Source organism: Carcharhinus amblyrhynchos, unplaced genomic scaffold, assembly GCF_965287045.1.
Source record: "Carcharhinus amblyrhynchos unplaced genomic scaffold, sCarAmb.v2.hapA scaffold_79, whole genome shotgun sequence".
Lineage (NCBI taxonomy): Eukaryota > Metazoa > Chordata > Chondrichthyes > Carcharhiniformes > Carcharhinidae > Carcharhinus > Carcharhinus amblyrhynchos.
Window position 1 is genome coordinate 152,613 of NW_027649819.1, and position 20,764 is coordinate 173,376.

Consider the following 20,764-nt stretch of genomic DNA (forward strand, 5'->3'; position numbering starts at 1 on the left):
TGGGAAATTGTTTTGACTATCGAGTTGATCAATGCTCTCCATTCATTTATAGACACCTATAAGATCACTCTTAAGTCTCCTACGCTCCAGAGAAAAAAGTCCCAGTCTATCCAGCCTCTTGGTATGATGCAAACCAACAATCCTGGAGTATCCACGTATTTTTTCTGCCCTTTTTCCAGTTTAATAATATTATTTGCATATTAGGGTGACCCAAACTCTCCAAGGTGTTCCAAGTGTGGCCTTACCATTGCCTTGCACAACTTCAACAAGACGTCCCAACTCCTGTATTTAATGTTCTGACCGATGAAACCAAGAACGACGAATACCTTCTTCACCTCACTGTACACCTGTGACTCCACCTTCAAGGAGCTATGAACCTGTACCCCTAGAATTCTTTGTCCTCTAATAACCCTCAACGCCCGATATTAGCTGAGTAAATCCTGCCCTGGTTCAATCTCCCAAAATGCATTACCTCACATTTACTGAAATTTAACACCATCTGTCATTCGTCAGCCCACTGGCCTAGTCGATCAAGATCCTTGTAATCTTTGACAAACTTTTTCACTGTCCACTATACCACCAATCTTGATGTCATAAAGAACAAAGAACAAAGAACAACCCAGCACAGGAAACAGGCCCTTCGGCCCAACGAGCCCGCGCCGCCATTTTAAAGAATTTTCCTACACCTACCTTGCCCCGTGTGTTTGCGAATGGTACCGCTACTGTAGCCAGATTCAGGGGAGAATAGTGTAGGGTCACTTTGGTACACCAATCAGCCTAAGAGCACATCTTTGGGGTGTGGGAGGAAACCGGAGCACCCGGAGAAAACCCACGCAACCACAGCGAGAATGCGCAAACTCCCACAGACACAGGCCCAAATCCATGTATCTGCACAGCTAGCAGTGGTAGTCACTGAGCTGTTGTGGTGCCCGTCTGCTGGTCCAGATTTAAGCACACACATCGACACAAAGCACTAGGCTACTCTCGAAACATCCAAGAGCAGCCCACGCACGACCCACCGTGTGCATGCCCCTCGTTAGACAACAAGGTGGAGCAACACCTGTGGATTAAAGAGACAAAACATGAACATATACTATTACATTTCTAGTATCGACCCGAGGCTCTGTCCCTTTTTAAAACCGTCTTATATAACCCTCCATCCCTGTGTCACTCATGTGTCTATCGAAGTAAACCTTAAACAAGTCCAGAGGGCCTGCCTCCACCACCTTACTTTGTAGCGCATTCCATACCCCCACAATCCTCTGTGTGAAAAACCTTCCTCTAGTATCCAAATTATACTTCTCCGCCCTCACCCTTAGCTCGTGATCTCTCGTGATAGTTGTCCCCAATCTAGGGAAAAGCTTGCCAGTGTTGACTCTATCTATACCATTCATTATTTTATACACCTCTCTCAGCTCCCCCCTTACTCTCCGTCTTTCTAAGGAGAAGAGCCCCAGTTTTTCCAATCTTTCCTCATAACCCAGCCCTTCCATACCGGGCAGCATCCTGGTAAACCTCCTCTGCACTCTCTCCAGTGTCTCCACGTCCTTCTGGTAGTAAGGTGACCAGAACTGGACGCAGTACTCCAAATGCGGTCTAACCAACGTTCTGTACAACTGAAACGTTAGGCGACAGCTCTTATACTCTATACCCCTTCCTATAAAGGCTAGCATTCTATAAGCTTTCTTTGCAACCTTCTCGACCTGTGTTGACACCTTCAGAGACTTGTGCACTTGCACTCCCAGGTCCCTCTGCATTTCTATACTCTTAATTGGCCTACCTTTTATCATGTAACTCCTCCCTGCATTATTCCTTCCAAAATGATTCACCTCGCATTTGTCAGGATTAAATTCCATCTGCCATTTATCTGCCCAGTATACCAACCTATCGATATCCTGCTGTGTCACCTGACAATCTTCCTCAGTATCCGCTAATCCTGCCATCTTGGTGTCATCCGCAAACTTGCTGATCACACCACGTACGCCCTCTTCCAATTTGTTTATATATATTACGAAGAGAAGAGGAAACATTGCGGCACACCACTGGAGACAGACCTCCAGCCAGAAAAGGACCCTTCCACTACTACTCTCTGCCTCCTATTGCCTAGCCAGTTTTCAATCCATCCAGCTACCTGTCCTTGTATTCCATGTGCTTTAACTTTTTCAAACAGCCTACCGTGAGGGACTTTGTCAAACGCCTACCTGAAATCCATATAGATGACATCAACGGCTCGCCCATCGTCAACCGTTTTTGTCACCTCCTCAAAAAATTCTACCAGATTCGTAAGGCAAGACCTCCCCTGAACAAAACCATGTTGCGTATCCCTAATCAGATCGCAACGCTCCAAATGCTTATACATCCTATCCCTAAGAATTTTTTCCAACAATTTTCCTACATCCGCAAACTTGCTAATAATGCCCCCTAAATTATCATCCAAAGCATTCAAAGTGGCAAATAACAGTGGACCTGCAATTCATCCCCAGCAACCCACAATGTCCTGGGATACATTTCAGCTGGTCCCGGGGACCAGCTATCTTGATGCGCATTATGACTTTTGGCACCTCCATTTCTGTTATATGTAAACTGCTCAAGACATCACTATTTATTTCCCTAAGTTCCCGAACATCAATACTTTTCTCAACAGTGAATACTAACAAGAGACATTCATTTAGGACCTCACCCATTTCTTGTGAATCTGCCCATAGGTAACCTTTTTGATCCTTAAGAGATCCTATCCTCTTCCTAGTTTCTCTTTTACTCTTCATGCATTTGTCGAAGCTGTTTGGACTGTGGCATCAGCTAGCTCTAATACAACTGGAGGCAAAGGGAAACAGGCGGATAACATTCTATTGGTAGGAGTCAGACCTGGCACAATGGAAAATGGTTGTGGCTTTTTTTGAGTTGAAACATCCGACCCCAAGGTCATTGCTGCCCGCTTTCCTCAGGCTAGTGCCAGAGGCGCAATCATCAGAAGCTGCTTCAAGTATGACCGCTTTCCTATCAAAATATTGGAAATGGAGTTTTCCGCTGATCAATGCAGAATGGCAGACTCATTCACAACTCCACACATATTGAAGCATTCCGAGTTTATAGGCAGCAGGACCAGCAACATTCAGGCTTAGACTGAAATATGACAGGTAACATTCTCACCACACACGCACCTATCTGCAGTAACATAGAATCCAATGATCTCCACTTGATATAGAATGAATTGTCATCTCTGAAAGCGGCCCTGTCAATATCCTCTTGGTAACAATTTCCAAAAATGTAAACGGGGTCTGCGATCTAATTACTTTGGCTCTAAGAGCAGATCAGAGACTGTGAATTCTGTGCAGCGTAATTCCCCTCCTGAATCCATAAATCCTTTTCAACACTGGCAATCCACGGGTCAGGGTGTGATGGAATACTCTCCAAAACTTGGTTGCTGTAATCTCCGGCAACATTCAAGAAGTTCGACAAAATTAGGACAAAAAAAAACGCGTGATTGGAATCCCAGTCGCTTTCTCCATTAGCGACGCACACTGATTGCAGTGTGTGACATCGACACTGCAGCAACTCACCAAGGCTCCTTCAATAGAACCTCCCAAACCCCCGAACTCTGCCCTCTGAAGGAGCAGGTTCAAAACATGCCATGGATGATTAATGGTTAGGAAGGATCTTATTCGCTTGCAGGAATCCGGGAGCTTATTATTCAGGTCAGGGACGGCAAATTTAGAGAGGATTTGCGGAAAACAAGAACGAGGTGGGAATCTGAGTTTCGCCACCTGAAAGATTGGTCGAGACGGGAAACATTACATTTAATAAATAGGTAGATGAGCAAGTTATACGCAATATCATACAAGGCAGTGGACCAATTGACGTATAAATTAATAGATAGGTGTTTGATAGTCGCTGCAGACACGATGGGCTGAACTGCCTCTTTCTGTGTTGCAAAATCGTTTACTTTAAGACAGAAACAAGCTTTTCTTTTCTCAAGTCACACCTCATCCTGACTTAAACCTGTTTGATCGTCCTTTCATTGCTGCTGGATCAAAGTCCTGGGACTTACTTCCTATCAGCACTGCAGGTGTACCAGCATCCTATACGGCGAAAAGCTTCGCAATGCTGGTTCACTTTCACCTTTTCAAAGGAAACCGGTGAATGGGAATCTTATTGATCGAGCTTGTGAGTCTGACACACGTACTTCACAAAAAAGCGAGGACGAATGGATAGTTCCATAGAGTGGCTTCAACAACCGGAAGGAGTAAATAGGAAGAGAACAGTTACAATTAAGGACAAAATATCTAAAAAATAAAGACCAATACAAAAACCTACCAGGGACAACGACAGCGGAAAGGACGGGATAATAAATCCGTTCAATACCAAAGAACAGAAATAATATTCTGAACTCTGAAAGAAGATTATCATCCATCCTCCCTTTCTCTCTGGAAAAGCTAATTCCGATGGTAATGCTGTGGGTGTCAGAGCGAAAGCAGCTCCTTATCAATAGAAGAACTGAACTCTCCAGTGTTATATTTGACGTCCATGGAGACGGTGATTAGTTACAGTTACTGAACAAACAGTTCAATCTCGCGCAGACTCATCCAACCATTTTTTTGTGAGGACAATATTCCATTTGTTTTTCACTCAATGTTCCATTGAGGCGTTTAAGCAGGATAAGGGTGTAAAAGACAAAAATGGTGTATGTTAAAAATATCAATTTCAACCAAATAAATGGGTCATTTAGTAATACAACGAATAAAACAAGAGCATTAAGATGCGCCAAGAAGCAATATTAACTGATAGAATTTTTTTTTGCATTTTTGCTTATGAAGCAGAAGCAGAGAGAGAGAGACCAGGCCCAAAAACCAGGCAGTGAGGATGAAAAGTGAGGAGTGGGGAGGGGGTAGCGGGGTGGGTGGTGGGGAGGAGGTGGAGGCGGTGGGTGTGGGTGTGAGGGAGAGCGGGACTGAGCTAAGAAGCTAGGTTTAACTGACAATGTACTTGCATTCATCTCCGGTTGCACACTCTCCGTGCTGGCTCGGCTAGGTTCATGCAATAGTTCTGTTGGAAATGGGTTGCATTAGAATTTCGGAATTCCTCATATCCTGACCTGTTTTGTGCATTGGTTTCTGTGCATGGAGGAGAAAGGCATCTGTGTCTTTCCACACTCACTCCCTTTAGCAGTGTCCTGGTTCTTATCCCATAATTTATTTACACATACTTACTCACCCTGACTCACACACACTTTTCAACTTACTTATTCATTCAGGCTCACTCAAAGGCTCTGATTGGATCACACACTCAGACTCACTCACCCAGACTCACTCACTCATCCTGACTCACTGACACACTCAGACTCACTCACTCACTCAGAATCATTAATTCACCCTAACTCACTCACTCACCCAGACTCACTCACTCACACAAGCTCACTCAAACACCCATACTCACTCACTCAACCAGACGCACTCACCTAACTAGGCTCGCACCCTCACCCAGACTCACGTACACATCCAGACTCATTCACACATGCAGACTCACTCACTCAAGCAGATTTACATACACTCAGGCCCAATCACTCACTAAACCAGACTCAGTCACACACCCAGCCTCAATCACTTCTGCCGACTCACTCATAAAGAAGGACTCACTCACTCACACAGACTCGCTCAGGCACAAAAACTCACTCACACACCCAGGTGCAGCGATAGTCATTATTTCAGAGTTTGAAACATGCTGAATGACTTACTCTGACACATTCACTCTCAGACTCACTCTATCACTCACAGCAAATCACTTACTTAGCCTCTGTTACTCACTCATTCACTCCCTCGCTGTTTCACTCACTTAGATCCGCTCACTCACTCACTCAGAAAAACTCAGTCAAACACTCACATATCATACGAGAGACAGAGCGATAGAAAATGAGTCCAACTCTCATACATACAGAATCTTAGAATGGATTCTATTCTATTCCAAGAATCCAAAGAGAGAAACTATTCGGCCTTTGTCTGTGTGTTGCTCTGTACAAGCACTGTTCATCTCGTTTCTTTCCCAGTCATTGACTTATAATCCATCAGATCCTTTCTCTTCAGATGCCTTTCCCATTCCCCTTTGACAACCCTGATTTGATGTTGCCTCTGCCACACTCTCAGACAGTCCAGGTCCTAAACACTCAGCACATTAAAAACTATCCTTCATTCCTCTGCCAATGGGAACAGTGTTTCTTCAACTGCTCTTCTTAAGTAGCATTTACAAACCTATAACAGTTACCATCTAGAATGTCAGCGGCAGCTCATACATGGGGACACCAGTACCTGGAAGCCTCCCTCCAAGCCACACCCCATCCTGACTCGGAAATGTATTGCTGCTCCTTCACGGTCGCTGGGGCAAAATCCTGCCACTCCCTCGCTAACCGTTAAGCTAACAGCACGGTGGATGTACCTGAGCGTCCGGGAATGCAGCGGTTCAAGAAAAATGTTCATCACCTCATCGTCATGATCAGTTGGAGATGGGGAATGAATGTTGGCCAAGCCAGTGAGCTCACCTTACATAAGGGTGAGGTGATTCACTTTGGTAAGAGTAACAGGAGTACAGAATATAGGGCTAATGGAAGGACTCTTGGTAGTGTTGATGAGCAGAGAGATCTCGAGGTACATGTGCATAGCTCCCTGAAAGTTGGCACGCAGGTTGATAAGGTTGTTAAGAAAGCGTACGGTGTGTTAGCTTTTATTGGTAGAGGGATTGAATTTCGGAGCCGTGAGGTCATGTTACAACTGTACAAAACTCTGGTGCAGCCGCACTTGGAGTATTGCGTACAGTTCTGGTCGCCGCATTATAAGAAAGATGTGGAGGCATTGGAAAGGGTGCAGATGAGGTTTACTAGGATGTTGCGTGGTATGGTGGGAAGGTCTTATGAGGAAAGGCTGAGGGACTTGAGGTTATTTTCATTGGAGAGAAGAAGGTTACGAGTTGACCTGATTGAGGCATACAAGATGATCAAAGGATTGGATAGGGTGGACAGTGAGAGCCTTTTACCTCGGATGGTGATGGCTAACACGAGGGGACATAGCTTTAAATTAAGGGGTGGTAATTATAGGACGGATGTCAGAGGTAGGTTCTTTACTCAGAGGGTAGTAAGGTCGTGGAATGCCCTGCCTGCAGCAGTTGTTGACTCGCCAACTTTAAGGGCGTTCAAATGGTCAGTGGATAGGCATATGGATAACATTGGAATAGTTGAGGTGAGAGGGTCATTAGATTGGTTCCACTGGTCGGCGCAACATCGAGGGCCGAAGGGCCTGTACTGCGCTGGAATGTTCTATGTAAATAAATAAAACAAGTAAAAACTCGCGACCACAACCTGAGACTAACAGATACAGAATCAACCTCGCTCACATACACGTGTTGGATACACAATGAATTCGCCAATCACTCTCACTAACAGAGGGTGACATAAAGTCAAGATTAAGCGATAGTTATCCAGTTGCAGTTTAACCAGAGTTTTACACAAGAACAGCGAACATCTTAACACAAAATGCAACATGTTAACCCGACACCGAACATCAGAGAACAGGAAGTTTTTTTTGCCGAAGAGAAAACACCTTCACGGAGAATATTTTTACGTAATAGGGAAAACGTTTACAGAGCAGGCGACATATCAGCAGAACTGATAAATATATTGACACGCAATGGATCATATTTACACAGCCTGACACACATTTACAACAACAGGGAAGTATTTTACACAACAGCAGAAAACACCTCTCAACAACAGATAGAACAGATACATAATAGGAAATATATTTACAAACAGGAAAACACGTTACACAATAACAGCGAACGTCACTAAACAGCAGAGTGCTCAGTTACAGAGCAGGAAATATATTTGCAAACATATATTTTCAGCGCAAAATTCCTTCACATCAGTGACTGATTGTCCAATTCCGTGTATGCTGGTGTCCTATCACTTCATCTGTCGTTACATGTTTCCAGACAATGTATCTTGCTACTTTTGAGTCTGTCTTTCTCCTTTCAATGCATTCTTGGTGTTGTGTCGTGGAATTATGTGGCCAGACTTAGCCTCCTGACGCTGCTGCTGGTGTGAAACAATTTCGAATTGAATACCTGACTGGCTACATTTATAGACAGCAGGGCTTTATCGTTCCGTGGTAGAGTAGTGTAGCGGAAGCGTGCTGGGCCGAAAGGCCTGAGGTTTGTCAATCGAAATATTCTTCTGGTATTTCTATGAACAATAACGATAAAACCACTTCACTGCAAATGTGAAATATTTGTGAATTTTACGTGAAGATTATATACAGGTAATTACATTGGTTGTCTTTTCCGTGAAATGCTTCAATCTGCAGTTAAACACTTTTATATCCACACAAGCTGCAAAGCCTTTGAAAATGCACCAGTACATATTAGTGAAGAAGCTAATGGTGTAAGGGCACAACTTCAGAATTTGTGGGCAATGTGAAATTTGGAAACATTGTTAACTGCGAGGAGAATCGTGCAAAACTTCAAAAAGGAGATAAACAAGTTGTCGGAGCGAGTGGACAAGTTGCAGATGAAATCCAAAGCAGAGGATTGTAAAGTGATTCATTCTCCTTGGAAGATTATAGGAAGACGGCAAAAAGTAAAGGAGCAGATGGAGCAGGTTGTGTGTGTGTATCAGTCATTGGACAGACCATTAAACTATCTCTCCGTGTATGCTGGTGTCCTAACACTTCATCACATCATTCCACTACATAACACCAAGAATGCATTGAAAGGAGAAAGACAGACACAAAAGTAGCAAAATTCATTATCTGGAAACATGTAACGACAGATGAAGTGACAGGACACCAGCATACACGTAGAGATAGTTTAATAAAGCATATTGAATTGTACACTTGATTAACAGGGGCTTCAAGTGAATGAACAAGGAGGTTATGTTAAGATGATGTAGCACGCTAAAACATCCACAGCTGAAGTATTGTGTCCAATCCCGGAAGTCACACAATCGGATGTGAAGGCAGAAAATGCAGAATGCAGAAAAGGTTCATAGAACATAGAACATAGAACATTACATCGCAGAACAGGCCCTTCGGCCCACGATGTTGCGCTGACCAGCTTTTAAAAAAAAACAACACTAACCCACTAATCTAAACCAATCCCATTTCGTCCATAAACCTAACCACAGATCTCTTAAACGCCCCCAAACTAGGCGCATTTACAACTGCAGCTGGCAGGGCATTCCAGTCCCTCACCACCCTCTGGGTAAAGAACCTACCCCTGACATCAGTCCTATAACTACCCCCCCTTAATTTAAAGCCGTGCCCCCTCGTGCTAGCTTTCTCCATCCTAGGAAAAAGGCTATCACTATCCACCCTGTCTAAACCTCTAATCATCTTATATGTTTCAATAAGGTCCCCTCTTAGCCGCCTTCTTTCCAGCGAAAACAACCCCAAATCTCTCAGTCACTCCTCGTAGGATCTCCCCTCCATACCAGGCAACATCCTGATAAACCTCCTCTGCACCCTCTCCAAAGCCTCTACATCCTTCCTGTAATGTGGGGACCAGAACTGCACACAATACTCCAAGTGCGGCCGCACTATAAAAGCAGGGAGGTCTTGCTGCATCTGTACAGGGTACTGGTGAGGCCGCAGCTGGAGTACTGTGTGCAGTTTTGTTTGCTGCACTTGCGTAAGGATATTTCGGCCTTGGAGGGAGTGCAGAGGAGGTTCACTAGGCTGATACCGGAGATGAGGGGGTTGGACTATGAAGAGAGATTAAATAGACTGGGTGTGTACTCGTTGGAGTTTAGCAGGATGAGGGGGGGATCCTATATAAGATAATGAAAGGGATGGATAGGGTAGAGGTGGAGAGATTCTTCCCGCTCAGAAAGGATAGCAGGACGAGAGGGCACAGCCTCAAGATAAGGAGGGGGGGGGGGGCGCAGTTTAGATCGGAGTTGAGGAGGAACTTCTTCATTCAAAGGGTGGTGAATCTCTGGAATTCTCTGCCCGTTGAAGTGGTGGAGGCTACCTCACTAAATATATTTAAGTCACGGGTAGATCGGTTTCTGATAGACAGGGGAGAAAGCGGGAAAGTGGAACTGATACACTTCAGATCAGCCATGATCATATTGAATGGCGGGGCAGGCTCGAAGGGCGAGATGGCCCTACTCCTGCTCCTATTTCTTATGTTCTTCTGTTCTTATCTGCCCTGCTGACTTCTGCTACTACATGGCGCTGTTGGTATCGAACTGGGAAATCGTGTCTATTGCCTCATCGTTAATAGATGACGGTCGGCTGAGGATGGCTTCAACGTGTTCAGCCCACCTCTGCAGGATCTGAGCCCTCTCCGTAATGAGAGTTGGAGCATCTGTACTCAGGAAAGGGGGAGCTCCCGAGAGATTGAGGTCCGTAAAGAGTGTTGAGGTCATTATAGAACCGTTTCAAATCGTTTCTGTCAGCGTATCCCTGTATTTCACCTACAATAAATGGATCAAGGGTGGAAGAGGAAAAGTACAATGTTAAAATGGGCTCATTGGGCCTGCTTCCCGTGCTGTGTTGTTCTTTGTAATAAAAGCATTATTTAAATAGAAGCAAACACGAGATGCGTGAACATTGCCGATGAATGATAATTGGACAGGATGCCATTTTTTTCTATCATTTGGAACACTGAGTGACAGGCGTGGAAGAAATGTGAATAAAGTGCGAGGCTTCCAGGAGAATTCACCGCTCGACACAATGGTCGGCACAGCTCATGCTCCATTGTTTGGAAATGTGGAATTGGTCCAACTGTTAACATAAAACTGCATTGATTGTTGGTCCATAACCAGGTCAAAAAAAATCCAAAGGTTGGGATAATGCATTAATGCTCTGAGTGAAAAACTTACCCCTGACATAGTTCTGATCCCAATCAGAGGTTCGATCATGGATCATGGATTTCCCTGCGTCTGGCATAGGTTTTAGAGAGCAAATCTGTCTGCAAACATTGAACCCATTAAAAGTATGGGGTGGCACGGTAGCACAGTGGGTTAACACTGCTGCTTCACAGACCCTAAGGTTCGATTCCCGGCTCGGGTCACTGTCTGTGCGGAGTTTGCACATTCTCCTCGTGTCTGGGTGCTCCGGTTTCCTCCCACAGTCTAAAGATGTGCGGGTTAGGTTGATTGGTCATGCTAAGAAATTGCCCCTTAGTATCCAGGGATGTGTAGGTTAGAGGGATTATTGGGTATGATATGGGGGTAGGGCCTGGATGGGATTGTGGTCAGTGTAGACTCGATGGGCCGAAGGGCCTCTTTCTGCACTGCAGGGTTCTATGATTCTATGTAAAATCAGGGAAGAACACTCTGGTTTCATTAACATCTTAAAATGGCAACCTGTGGGCTGGTGTAATACTGAGCCCAAATTTGTCATCTTGAGGTCACGACTGAGAAACAACTTCTGACAAGATCGAGATCCATCGGCTTTTTATCAGTCAGGCATCTTTTAGTATCCAGTCAAGTTCACAAGGGACTGTGGGGTCAGAGGGAAGACTCTCAAGGGAAGACACTGAGTATATTTGGTCAGTAAGTGATACTTTTTGTTTTCCCCCTTTTTGTTTCTATTTGCAGTTAATTTAGTGGCGATTGCGATCCTTTCTCGGGGAAAATGTGGTCTCTCCAACTGCACGACTCGCTATCTGGTGGCCATGGCAATGGCGGACCTACTGGTCATTATCACTGATGTCATTTTCTCAAGGATCAGTTATTATTATTTCCCGGGGACTTTCCTGAATACCACCACTGTGTTCAGAATTATCCTTGTCCTGGTTGGGGCAGCAACGGACTGTTCTGTCTGGTTCACTGTGACTTTCTCCTTTGACCGTTTTGTGGCCATTTGTTGCCTGAAGCTGAAAACTAAATATTGCACTGAGAAAACAGTGGCTGTGATTCTAATAACAACCAGCATTCTGCTTTGTTTAAAAAACATTCCTTTGTATTTTACCCTTGAACCTGGATGGGTAATTAATGATGTGCCATGGAGCTGTAATGCAAAGCCAAGCTACTTTACTGATATCGGATGGGTGATATACGACTGGTTTGATACTGTTCTGACACCATTGCTGCCATTTGTCTTAATCTTACTGCTGAATGCTTTAACAGTCAGACATATTTTAATAGCCAGTCGAGTTCGTAAGGGACTGAGGGGTCAGAGTAAGGGAGAGAATCGAAGTGACCCTGAAATGGAGAGCAGACGGAAATCTATGATTTTACTTTTCACCATATCTGGCAGCTTCATACTTCTGTGGCTGATACGTGTTATTGAGTTCTTATTTTATAGCATTACAGGATCAAATCCCAAAGATTACGAAGGTTCCTTATACATCTTTCGACAAGTTGGATTTATGTTGCAGATATTAAGTTGCTGCACAAACACGTTTATTTATGGGGTGACTCAGTCAAAGTTCAGGGAGCAGTTCAAGAGCGCGGTAAAATATCCGCTCACGTTGATTATTCACTTAATTCATAAACAAAACAATTGAGAACAGTGATGTGGGTACCTATGTTTCCAGTGTGTCAATGCAAGTAGGCAATTTAGCCATAGAATCTGCTCATGGCTGATCTCAAGTTGACCTCAATTCCAGTAACAGCCCTTTATCCTGTTCAATTTGAAAATCAACTCTATTCTTCCTCAAATTTATCTAAAGTCTCTGCATCGATTACACTCTGGGGCATAGAATTCCACAGACTCACGACAATTTGATAAAGTAATTTCCCCAGTTTTCTGTAGTAAATTTGCCAACTTTTATGCCTAAGCTTATATTAATTCTCATACTCTAGTCTGTCATACAAGACAGAAAAACCCTCACCGTGTCTACTTTTGTCAATCCCCTTTATAGTCTTGGACACCTTAAATACATCTCATCTTATTCTTCAGAACTCCAGGGAGTAGAGGCCCAATTAATGGAAAGATGGATTGTTTTTGACCAGTCTCCTAAAGACCAACAAATACATTGATGCATTTACACAGACCTCAGCCTGAGCTAAACAAACATTCGAAATGCTGAATATTTACGACAATATTTAATTGATATTTGACAGAGACTACTGTCATTTTATTCCTGTGTTATTTTGTTTTCATCGCGCTTGTTATCTCTGCTATAAGAACATAAGAAATAGGAGCAGGAGTAGGCCATCTAGCCCTTCAAGCCTGCCCACCATTTAATAAGATCATGGCTGATCTGAAGTGGATCAGTTCCACTTTCCTGCTTTCTCCCCATAACCCTTAATTCCCCTGTCTATCAGAAATCTATCTACCCGTGACTTAAATATATTCAAGGTAGCCTCCACCACATCAACGGACAGAGAATTCCAGAGGCTCACCACCCTTTGAGTGAAGACGTTCCCCCTCAACTCTGATGTAAACTGCACCCTCCCCCCACTTATCTTGAGGCTGTGCCCTCTAGTCCTACTATCCTTTCTAAGTGGGAAGAATCTCTCTACCTCTACCCTATCCATCTCTTTCATTATCTTATACGTCTCTATAAGATCCCCCCTCATCCTTCTAAACTCCAACGAGTACGGACCCAGTCTATTTAGTCTCTCTTCATCGTCCAACCCCCTCATCTCCGGTATCAGCCTAGTGAACCTCCTCTGCACTCCCTCCAAGGCCAATATGTCCTTTCGCAAGTGCGGCAACCAAAACTGCACACAGTACTCCAGCTGCGGCCTCAACAGTGCCCTGTACAAATAAAGAACAAAGAACAAAAACAGCCTGGGAAACAGGCCCTTCGGCCCAACGAGCCCGCGCCGCCATTTTAACAATTCCAGTCCCCCCTCCACCCATGACCCTTATCTACGCTTATGGCATTCCACATTGAGGGAAACTAATTTAGGGACAATTTATTACCTCCAATCAGCCTAATAGCACATCTTTGGGGTGTGGGAGGAAACCGGAGCACCCAGAGAAAACCCACGCAAGCACGGGGAGAATGCGCAAACTCCCACAGACACCGGCCCAAATCCATGTGTCTGCACAGCAATCAGCGATAGTCACTGAGCTGTCGTCTTGCCCAGTATCTGGTCCAGTTTAGGCACAACTAACGACATGAAGCACTAGGTTATTCTCGAACACCCAAGAGCAGCCCAAGTATGACCCATCGCGTGCATGCCCCTCGTTGGACAACAAGGCGGACCGACTTAAAACCTGTGAATTAAAAGAGAAAAACATTAGTATCATTCCTCATACTCACACATTACCAGGGATGTCCCAAAGCTAATGAACCTTGTTTAAAACAATCTCCTATATCCTCCCATCTCCAACTCAGTCATGTGCCTGTCTAAGTTACTCTTAAACAACTCCAGCATGCCTGCCTCCACCACCTTACTTGGCAGAGCATTCCATACCCCCACTACCCTCCGTGTGAAAACCCTCCCTCTAATATCTGTGTTATACCTCTCCCCCCTCACCCTAAGCCCGTGGCCCCTCGTACTGTGTGTCTCTAACATAGGAAATAGCTTACCTCTGTTTACTCTATCTATACCCTTCATAATCTTATATACCTCTATTAGATCCCCTCTGCTTTTATATTCTATCCCCCTCGCTATAAAGGCCAACGTCCCATTAAACACATGTCATGGTCCCAGACAGAAAATGTGCTTTCTTTTAACACAGTAATGTTGTCATTGTATGCAACACTGGCTGTGCTCTCTTCCCAGTCCGGATGTTCCCTTCACATTTACAGGGAGATTGTGCTGTCCAGGAATGAACACAAGAACATAAGAAATAGGAGCAGGAGTAGGGCCATCTAGCCCTTCGAGCCTGCCCCGCCATTCAATAAGATCATGGCGGATCTGATAGTGGATCAGTTCCACTTTCCCGCTTTCTCCCCTTAATTCCCCTGTCTATCAGAAACCTATCTACCCGTGACTTCAATATATTCAGCGAGGCAGCCTCCACCACTTCAACGGGCAGAGAATTCCAGAGATTCACCACCCTTTGACTGAAGAAGTTCCTCCTCAACTCCGTTCTAAACTGCTCCCCCCTTATCTTGAGGCTCTGCCCTCTAGTCCTGCTATCCTTTCTAAGCGGGAAGAATCTCTCTACCTCTACCCTATCCATCCCCTTCATTATCTTATACATCTCTATAAGAACCCGCCTCATCCTTCTAAACTCCAACGAGTACAGGCCCAGTCTATTCAGCCTCTCTTCATAGTCCAATCCCCTCAACATGGCCAAAAACTGCAGCAGGCGACGGTGCAGAGGGACCTGGGGGTCCTTGTGCATGAGTCGCAAAAACCCAGCCTGCAGGTGCAGCAGGTGGTCAGGAAGGCGAATGGGATGCTGGCCTTCATAACGAGGGGGATTGAATATAAAAGTAGGGAGGTCTTGCTGCGGTTTAGAAAGGAGTTGAGGAGGAACTTCTTCACTCAAAGGGTGGTGAATCTCTGGAATTCTCTGCCCATTGAAGTGGTGGAGGCTGCCTCACTAAATATTTTTAAGACACGGGTTGATAGGTTTTCGATAAGCGAGGGGATTAAGGGTTATGGGGAGAGGGCGGGGATGTGGAACTGAGACACGACAGATCAACCATGATCTTATTGAATGGCGGGGCAGGCTTGAGGGGCTAGATGGCCTACTCCTGCTCCTATTTCTTATGTTCTTATGTTCTTATCTCCAGTATCAGCTGAATGAACCTCCTCTGCACTCCCTCCAAGGCCAAGATATCCTTGCGCAAGTGTGGCGACCAAAACTGCACATAGTACTCCAGCTGCGGCCTCACCAGTGCCCTGTACAGTTGCAGCAAGACCTCCCTACTTTTATATTCTATCCCCCTCGCTATGAAGGCCAACATCCCATACGCCTTCTTGACAAGTGAAGCTTGTCCGATGCATAAATAAAACCACACTGATTAATGTGGAAGTGGGGTGGCAAAAAGGAGATGCCAAAGTGTGTTTTCCAGTTGTATTATATATAACTGAACAATTTTAAATCTCCAAAACTGCTATCATTTTTTTTTCAATTTATTTGTTGGTTCACGTTAATACTGCAATGAAGTTAAACTGAAAAGCCTTGAGAAGCCATACCCTGGCGGCTCTCCGGGTATACTTCTGGAGGATTTTCCTGACCAATACACCGAACCATCTCACCTCTCCGGCTGTGGATGAAAACCAGAACACCGAGAGGAAACCTACGCAGACACGGGGAGAAGATCCGGGCTCCACAAGGACAGTTTCCCAGGCTGAGAATTGAACCTGGGCCCCTTGTGCTGTGAGGAAGCAGTTCGAACTGTGGATCCACTGTCCTGCTTTGCATTCCAGAATATAATTGTGAATATAATTATGTATTTTGTTAATCTCTCTGCTGATTAGTGGAGTGGCGATTGGTTGTTCTTTGGCTTTCAAACAAATATATGCTTGAAATGTTAGATCTAAAAATCCAAAGCTATCAACTGTCAATGTGAAAAATATATCTATATAACATCTCCAAATCCTTCTTCACAATGTGAGTGTGGACTTATTATTTATCTCCCAGTCTCTGAGGCACTTTGTAAATCTGGAGAAATTTAACCTTGCTAATACTTTACTGAAAGTTGGGCATTTGGTATGGACACGATTCCCACCTTTTCATAGAATCCCTACAGTGCTCTTTTTGTTTTGTTTGGCAGGATGTGATGAGTGGAATCACATCCAGGGCTCTGTCCTGGGGCCCCAAACTTTTGTGATTCCTATCGTGCTTTAGTTGAGTGCAGATGACACAAAGGAAGGAAATTATTTTGTGAAAGAGGATATAAGGAGCTTGCAGGTGGATATAGATAGGCTGAGTGAGTGAGCAAAATCCTGACAGCTCACAGAATCCCTCCAGTGCAGAAAGAGGCCCTTCAGCCCATCGAGTCTGCACTGAGTACAATCCCACCCAGACCCTACCCCCACATATTACACCCACTAATCCCTCTAACCTACGCCTCCCTGGACACTAAGGGGCAATTTCTTAGCATGGCCAATCAACCTAACCCGCACATCTCTTCAGACTGTGGGAGGAAACCGGAATACCCGGAGGAAACACACACAGACATGAGGAGAATGAGCAAACTCCACACAGACACGAGGAGAATGTGCAAACTCCACACAGACAGTGACTCGAGCCGAGAATCGAACCCAGGACCCTGGAGCTCTGAAACAGTAGTGCTAACCACCATGCTACCGAGTCCTTATCACACTACATATAACCCCACCATTTGGCCTAGACTTGCAAAATACAACTAACCTCTTTAACCCGTGATCATCCCTCCCTCGACTCGCATTTTCTGTGCCTGTAAATTCTTGATTCCCTGGAAAGACTCACATTCCTACCTTGTAATGGTGCCTTTGTCTATAAATGCCCAGTTTCTGAAACCAATCTCGCCACTCAAAAGATGAAGGAGCAGCACTTGGGAAGCTTGTGATTTCAAATAAATCTGTTGGACTTTAACCTGGTGTTGTGAAACTTCTTACTGCGCCCACCCCAGTCCAACGCTGGCATCTCCAAATCCTTCTTCACAATGTGAGTGTGGATTTATTATTTGTCTCCCAGTCTCTGAGGCACTTTGTAAATCCGGATTAATTTAACCTTGCTAATACTTCACTGAAAGTTGGGCATTTGTGTTGTATTTCATTGGATGGAATCCTCCAACCAGACTACTTAATATAATAGAACATAGAAAAACTACAGCACAAACAGGCCATTCGGCCCACAAGGTGCACTGATCATATCCCTATCTCCTAGGCGTATCTATAACCCTCAATCCCATTAAATCACATGTACTCATCCAAAAGTCTCTTAGAAGACCTCAGTGAGTTCGCCTCCACCACCACCGACGGCAGCCGATTCCACTCACTCACCACCCTCTGAGTGAAAAACTTACCCCTAACATCTCTGTACCTGCTCCGAGGCACCTTAAACCTGTGTCCTCTCGTAGCGACCATTTCAGCCCTGGGAAATAGCCTCTGAGAATCCACCCTATCTATACCTCTCAACATTTTATAAACCTCTATCAGGTCGCCTCTCAACCTTCGTCTCTCCAGGGAGAAGAGACCGAGCTCCCTCAACCTATCCTCAGAAGGCATGCCTCCCAATCCAGGCAACATCCTTGTAAATCTCCTCTGCACCCTTTCAATAGCCTCCACATCCTTCTTGTAGTGAGGCGACCAGAACTGCACACAGTACTCCAAGTGGGGTCTGACAAGGGTCTTATAAAGTTGCAGCATTACCTCCCGACTCCTAAACTCAATCCCTCGATTAATGAAGGCCAGTACACCATACGCCTTCTTGACCACATCCTCCACCTGCGAGGCCGATTTAAGAGTCCTATGGACCCGGACCCCAAGATCCTTCTGCTCCTCAACACTGCTAAGACTCCTACCCTTGATATTGTACTCCTGCATCCCGTTGGTCCTGCCAAAATGGACCACAACACATTTTTCCTCGTTGAAGTCCATCTGCCACTTCTCCGCCCAGTCTTGCATCCTATCTATGTCCCGCTGCAACTTTTGATATCCCTCCAGACTATCCACAGCACCAACCTTCATATCGTCGGCCAACTTACTAACCCATCCCTCCACTTCCTCATCCAGGTCATTTATGAAAATGACAAACAGCAAGGGTCGTAGAACAGACCCCTGGGGCACTCCACTGGTGACTGACCTCCATGCGTCCAAAGTCATGTTGCAACTGTACAAAACTCTGGTGCGTCCACACTTGGAGTATTATGTACCGTTTTGGTCCCCACATTATAGGAAGGATGTGGAGGCATTGGAGAGGGTGCAGAGGAGGTTTACCAGGATGTTGCCTGGTATGGAGGGCAGGTCCTATGAACAGAGACTGAGGGATTTGGGGTTGTTTTCGTTAGAAAGAAGGTGGCTAAGAGGAGACCTTATTGAAACATACAAGATGATTAGAGGTTTAGATAGGGTGGACAGTGATAGCCTTTTTCCTCGGATGGAGAAAGCTAGCACGAGGGGGCATAGCTTTAAATTAAGGGGGGGTAGTTATAGGACGGATGTCAGGGGTAGGTTCTTTACCCAGAGGCTGATGAGGGATTGGAATGCCCTGCCTGCTGCAGTTGTAGATGTGCCTAGTTTGGGGGCGTTTAAGAGGTGCGTGGATAGGTTTATGGATGGAAAGGGATTGGTTTAGGTTAGAGGGTCATTGCTTTTCTCTTAATTGGTCAGCGCAACATCGTGGGCCGAAGGGCCTGTTCTACGCAGTAATGTTCTATGTTCTATGTTCTATGCAGAAAAAGACCCATCCACAACCACTCTCTGCCTTCTGCAGGCAAGCCAGTTCTGGATCCACAAGGCCAAAGCCCCCTGGATCCCATGCCCTCTCACCTTCTCAAGAAGTCTTGCATGGGGGACCTTATCAAATGCCTTGCTGAAGTCCATGTAAACCACATCCACTGCTCTTCCTTCGTCAATGTGTTCAGTCACATCGATGAAGGAAGTGGTAACGTTCGGGGCAGAGTGGCACAGCAGAAGCTAGACCCAAAACCAAGAAGCGATGGATCAAAACCATCGTCTGTTATCATAGAAATCATACAGTGCCACAAGAGGCCATTCTGCCCATTGAGTCTGCACGGACCACAATCCCACCCAGGCCCTACCCCCATATTTTCCCCACTCATCCCTCTAACCTACTCATCTCAGGACATTAAGGAAAATTTTTAGCAAGGCCAATCAACCTAACCCGCACATCTTTGGACTGTGGGAGAAAACCCACACAGGCACGAGGAGAATGTGCAAACTCCACACAGACAGTGACCCAGGCCGGGAATCGAACCCAGGTCCCTGGAGCTGTGAAGCAGCAGTGATAACCACTGAGCTTCCCCACACTATGTTTTTTTAGTGGTTACCCCACTAAACAAATTGTAATTTGGAAACACTGTGTATCAGAACCGCTGCGAGCAGGGCTCAAACCTGCGTGGGGAAACCCCATTGGATTTCAAGTCCAACGCCTTAACCACTCGGCCATCGCAGCTGCTGGAGGAGGTCTTACTAACATCAAATAGTAACATTCGGCTGCTGCCCAAAGGTGAGTCCGAGTTTTCTCGCCAGTAAATTTGCTTCATCATCTTGATTTTCATTAACGGGGAACACAGCACATTTATCCCAGGTTCACAGTAAGTAATCTCACAACACCAGGTTAAAGCCCAGCAGGTTTATTTGGCAGCATGAACTTTCGGAGAGTTCCCCTTTTATCAAATAAGTGTTTAGCTCAGTTGGCTGGGCATTTTATTCAGCCAGTAGCTCGGGATTAATTCCTGTATCGTCTGAGATCGTTTTTATCCTTGCTCCTCTCCTGAGGTATGAATTATCCTGTTAAATCACCACCAGTCAGCTCTCTCTCCTTTGATGACCCACAGAAACATCTGAGAGTGTGGACCTTGCTTTAACTTTGCAAGAAATGAACACCTCACAATTCTGACACATTGTTTCAGATATAAAACTGTGCAAAAAATAATCTGAGCATGCGAACCAGAAACATACCTGAAATATCATTTCTACAATCGTTTTGAAATTTGTCATTCCGGGAACAAATTAACTTTACCCAGATACAAAATCCGACCCAGAAAAGCTTCATGAGCCTGACGTGATTTGAACACGCAACCTTCTGATCTGGAGTCAGGCGCGCTACCATTGCGCCACAAGCTCACACTACTTGCTACTTTTTACACCCGGGTTATGTTCAGTCAATTCAAAATCAGACTGGGCCCAGGGAATGGAACTGTCTCCCTCTTTACTTTCTGTGGTTAGACATGGAATGGAAGAGTAACA

At 45.1% G+C, this 20,764-nt stretch overlaps 1 protein-coding gene and 2 non-coding genes across 3 annotated transcripts in view; 1 reads left to right on the forward strand and 2 right to left on the reverse strand.

Moving 5' to 3' along the window:
* LOC145337818 (putative G-protein coupled receptor 139) overlaps positions 1–12,495 on the forward strand; it is a 44,236-nt gene extending 31,741 nt beyond the window's left edge. Inside the window, exon 3 of the mRNA XM_080182672.1 lies at positions 11,555–12,495. Within this exon, the coding sequence (XP_080038798.1) occupies positions 11,555–12,495 (941 nt within the window). The remainder of the gene's footprint in view (positions 1–11,554) is intronic.
* A 7,390-nt stretch (positions 12,496–19,885) lies between these two features.
* On the reverse strand, positions 19,886–19,967 carry trnas-uga (transfer RNA serine (anticodon UGA)). Its single transcript has one exon. It is a non-coding gene; the product is annotated as a tRNA-Ser (tRNA).
* Positions 19,968–20,569: 602 nt separating this feature from the next.
* On the reverse strand, positions 20,570–20,641 carry trnaw-cca (transfer RNA tryptophan (anticodon CCA)). The gene has a single exon. It is a non-coding gene; the product is annotated as a tRNA-Trp (tRNA).
* Between the last annotated feature and the right edge of the window lie 123 nt (positions 20,642–20,764).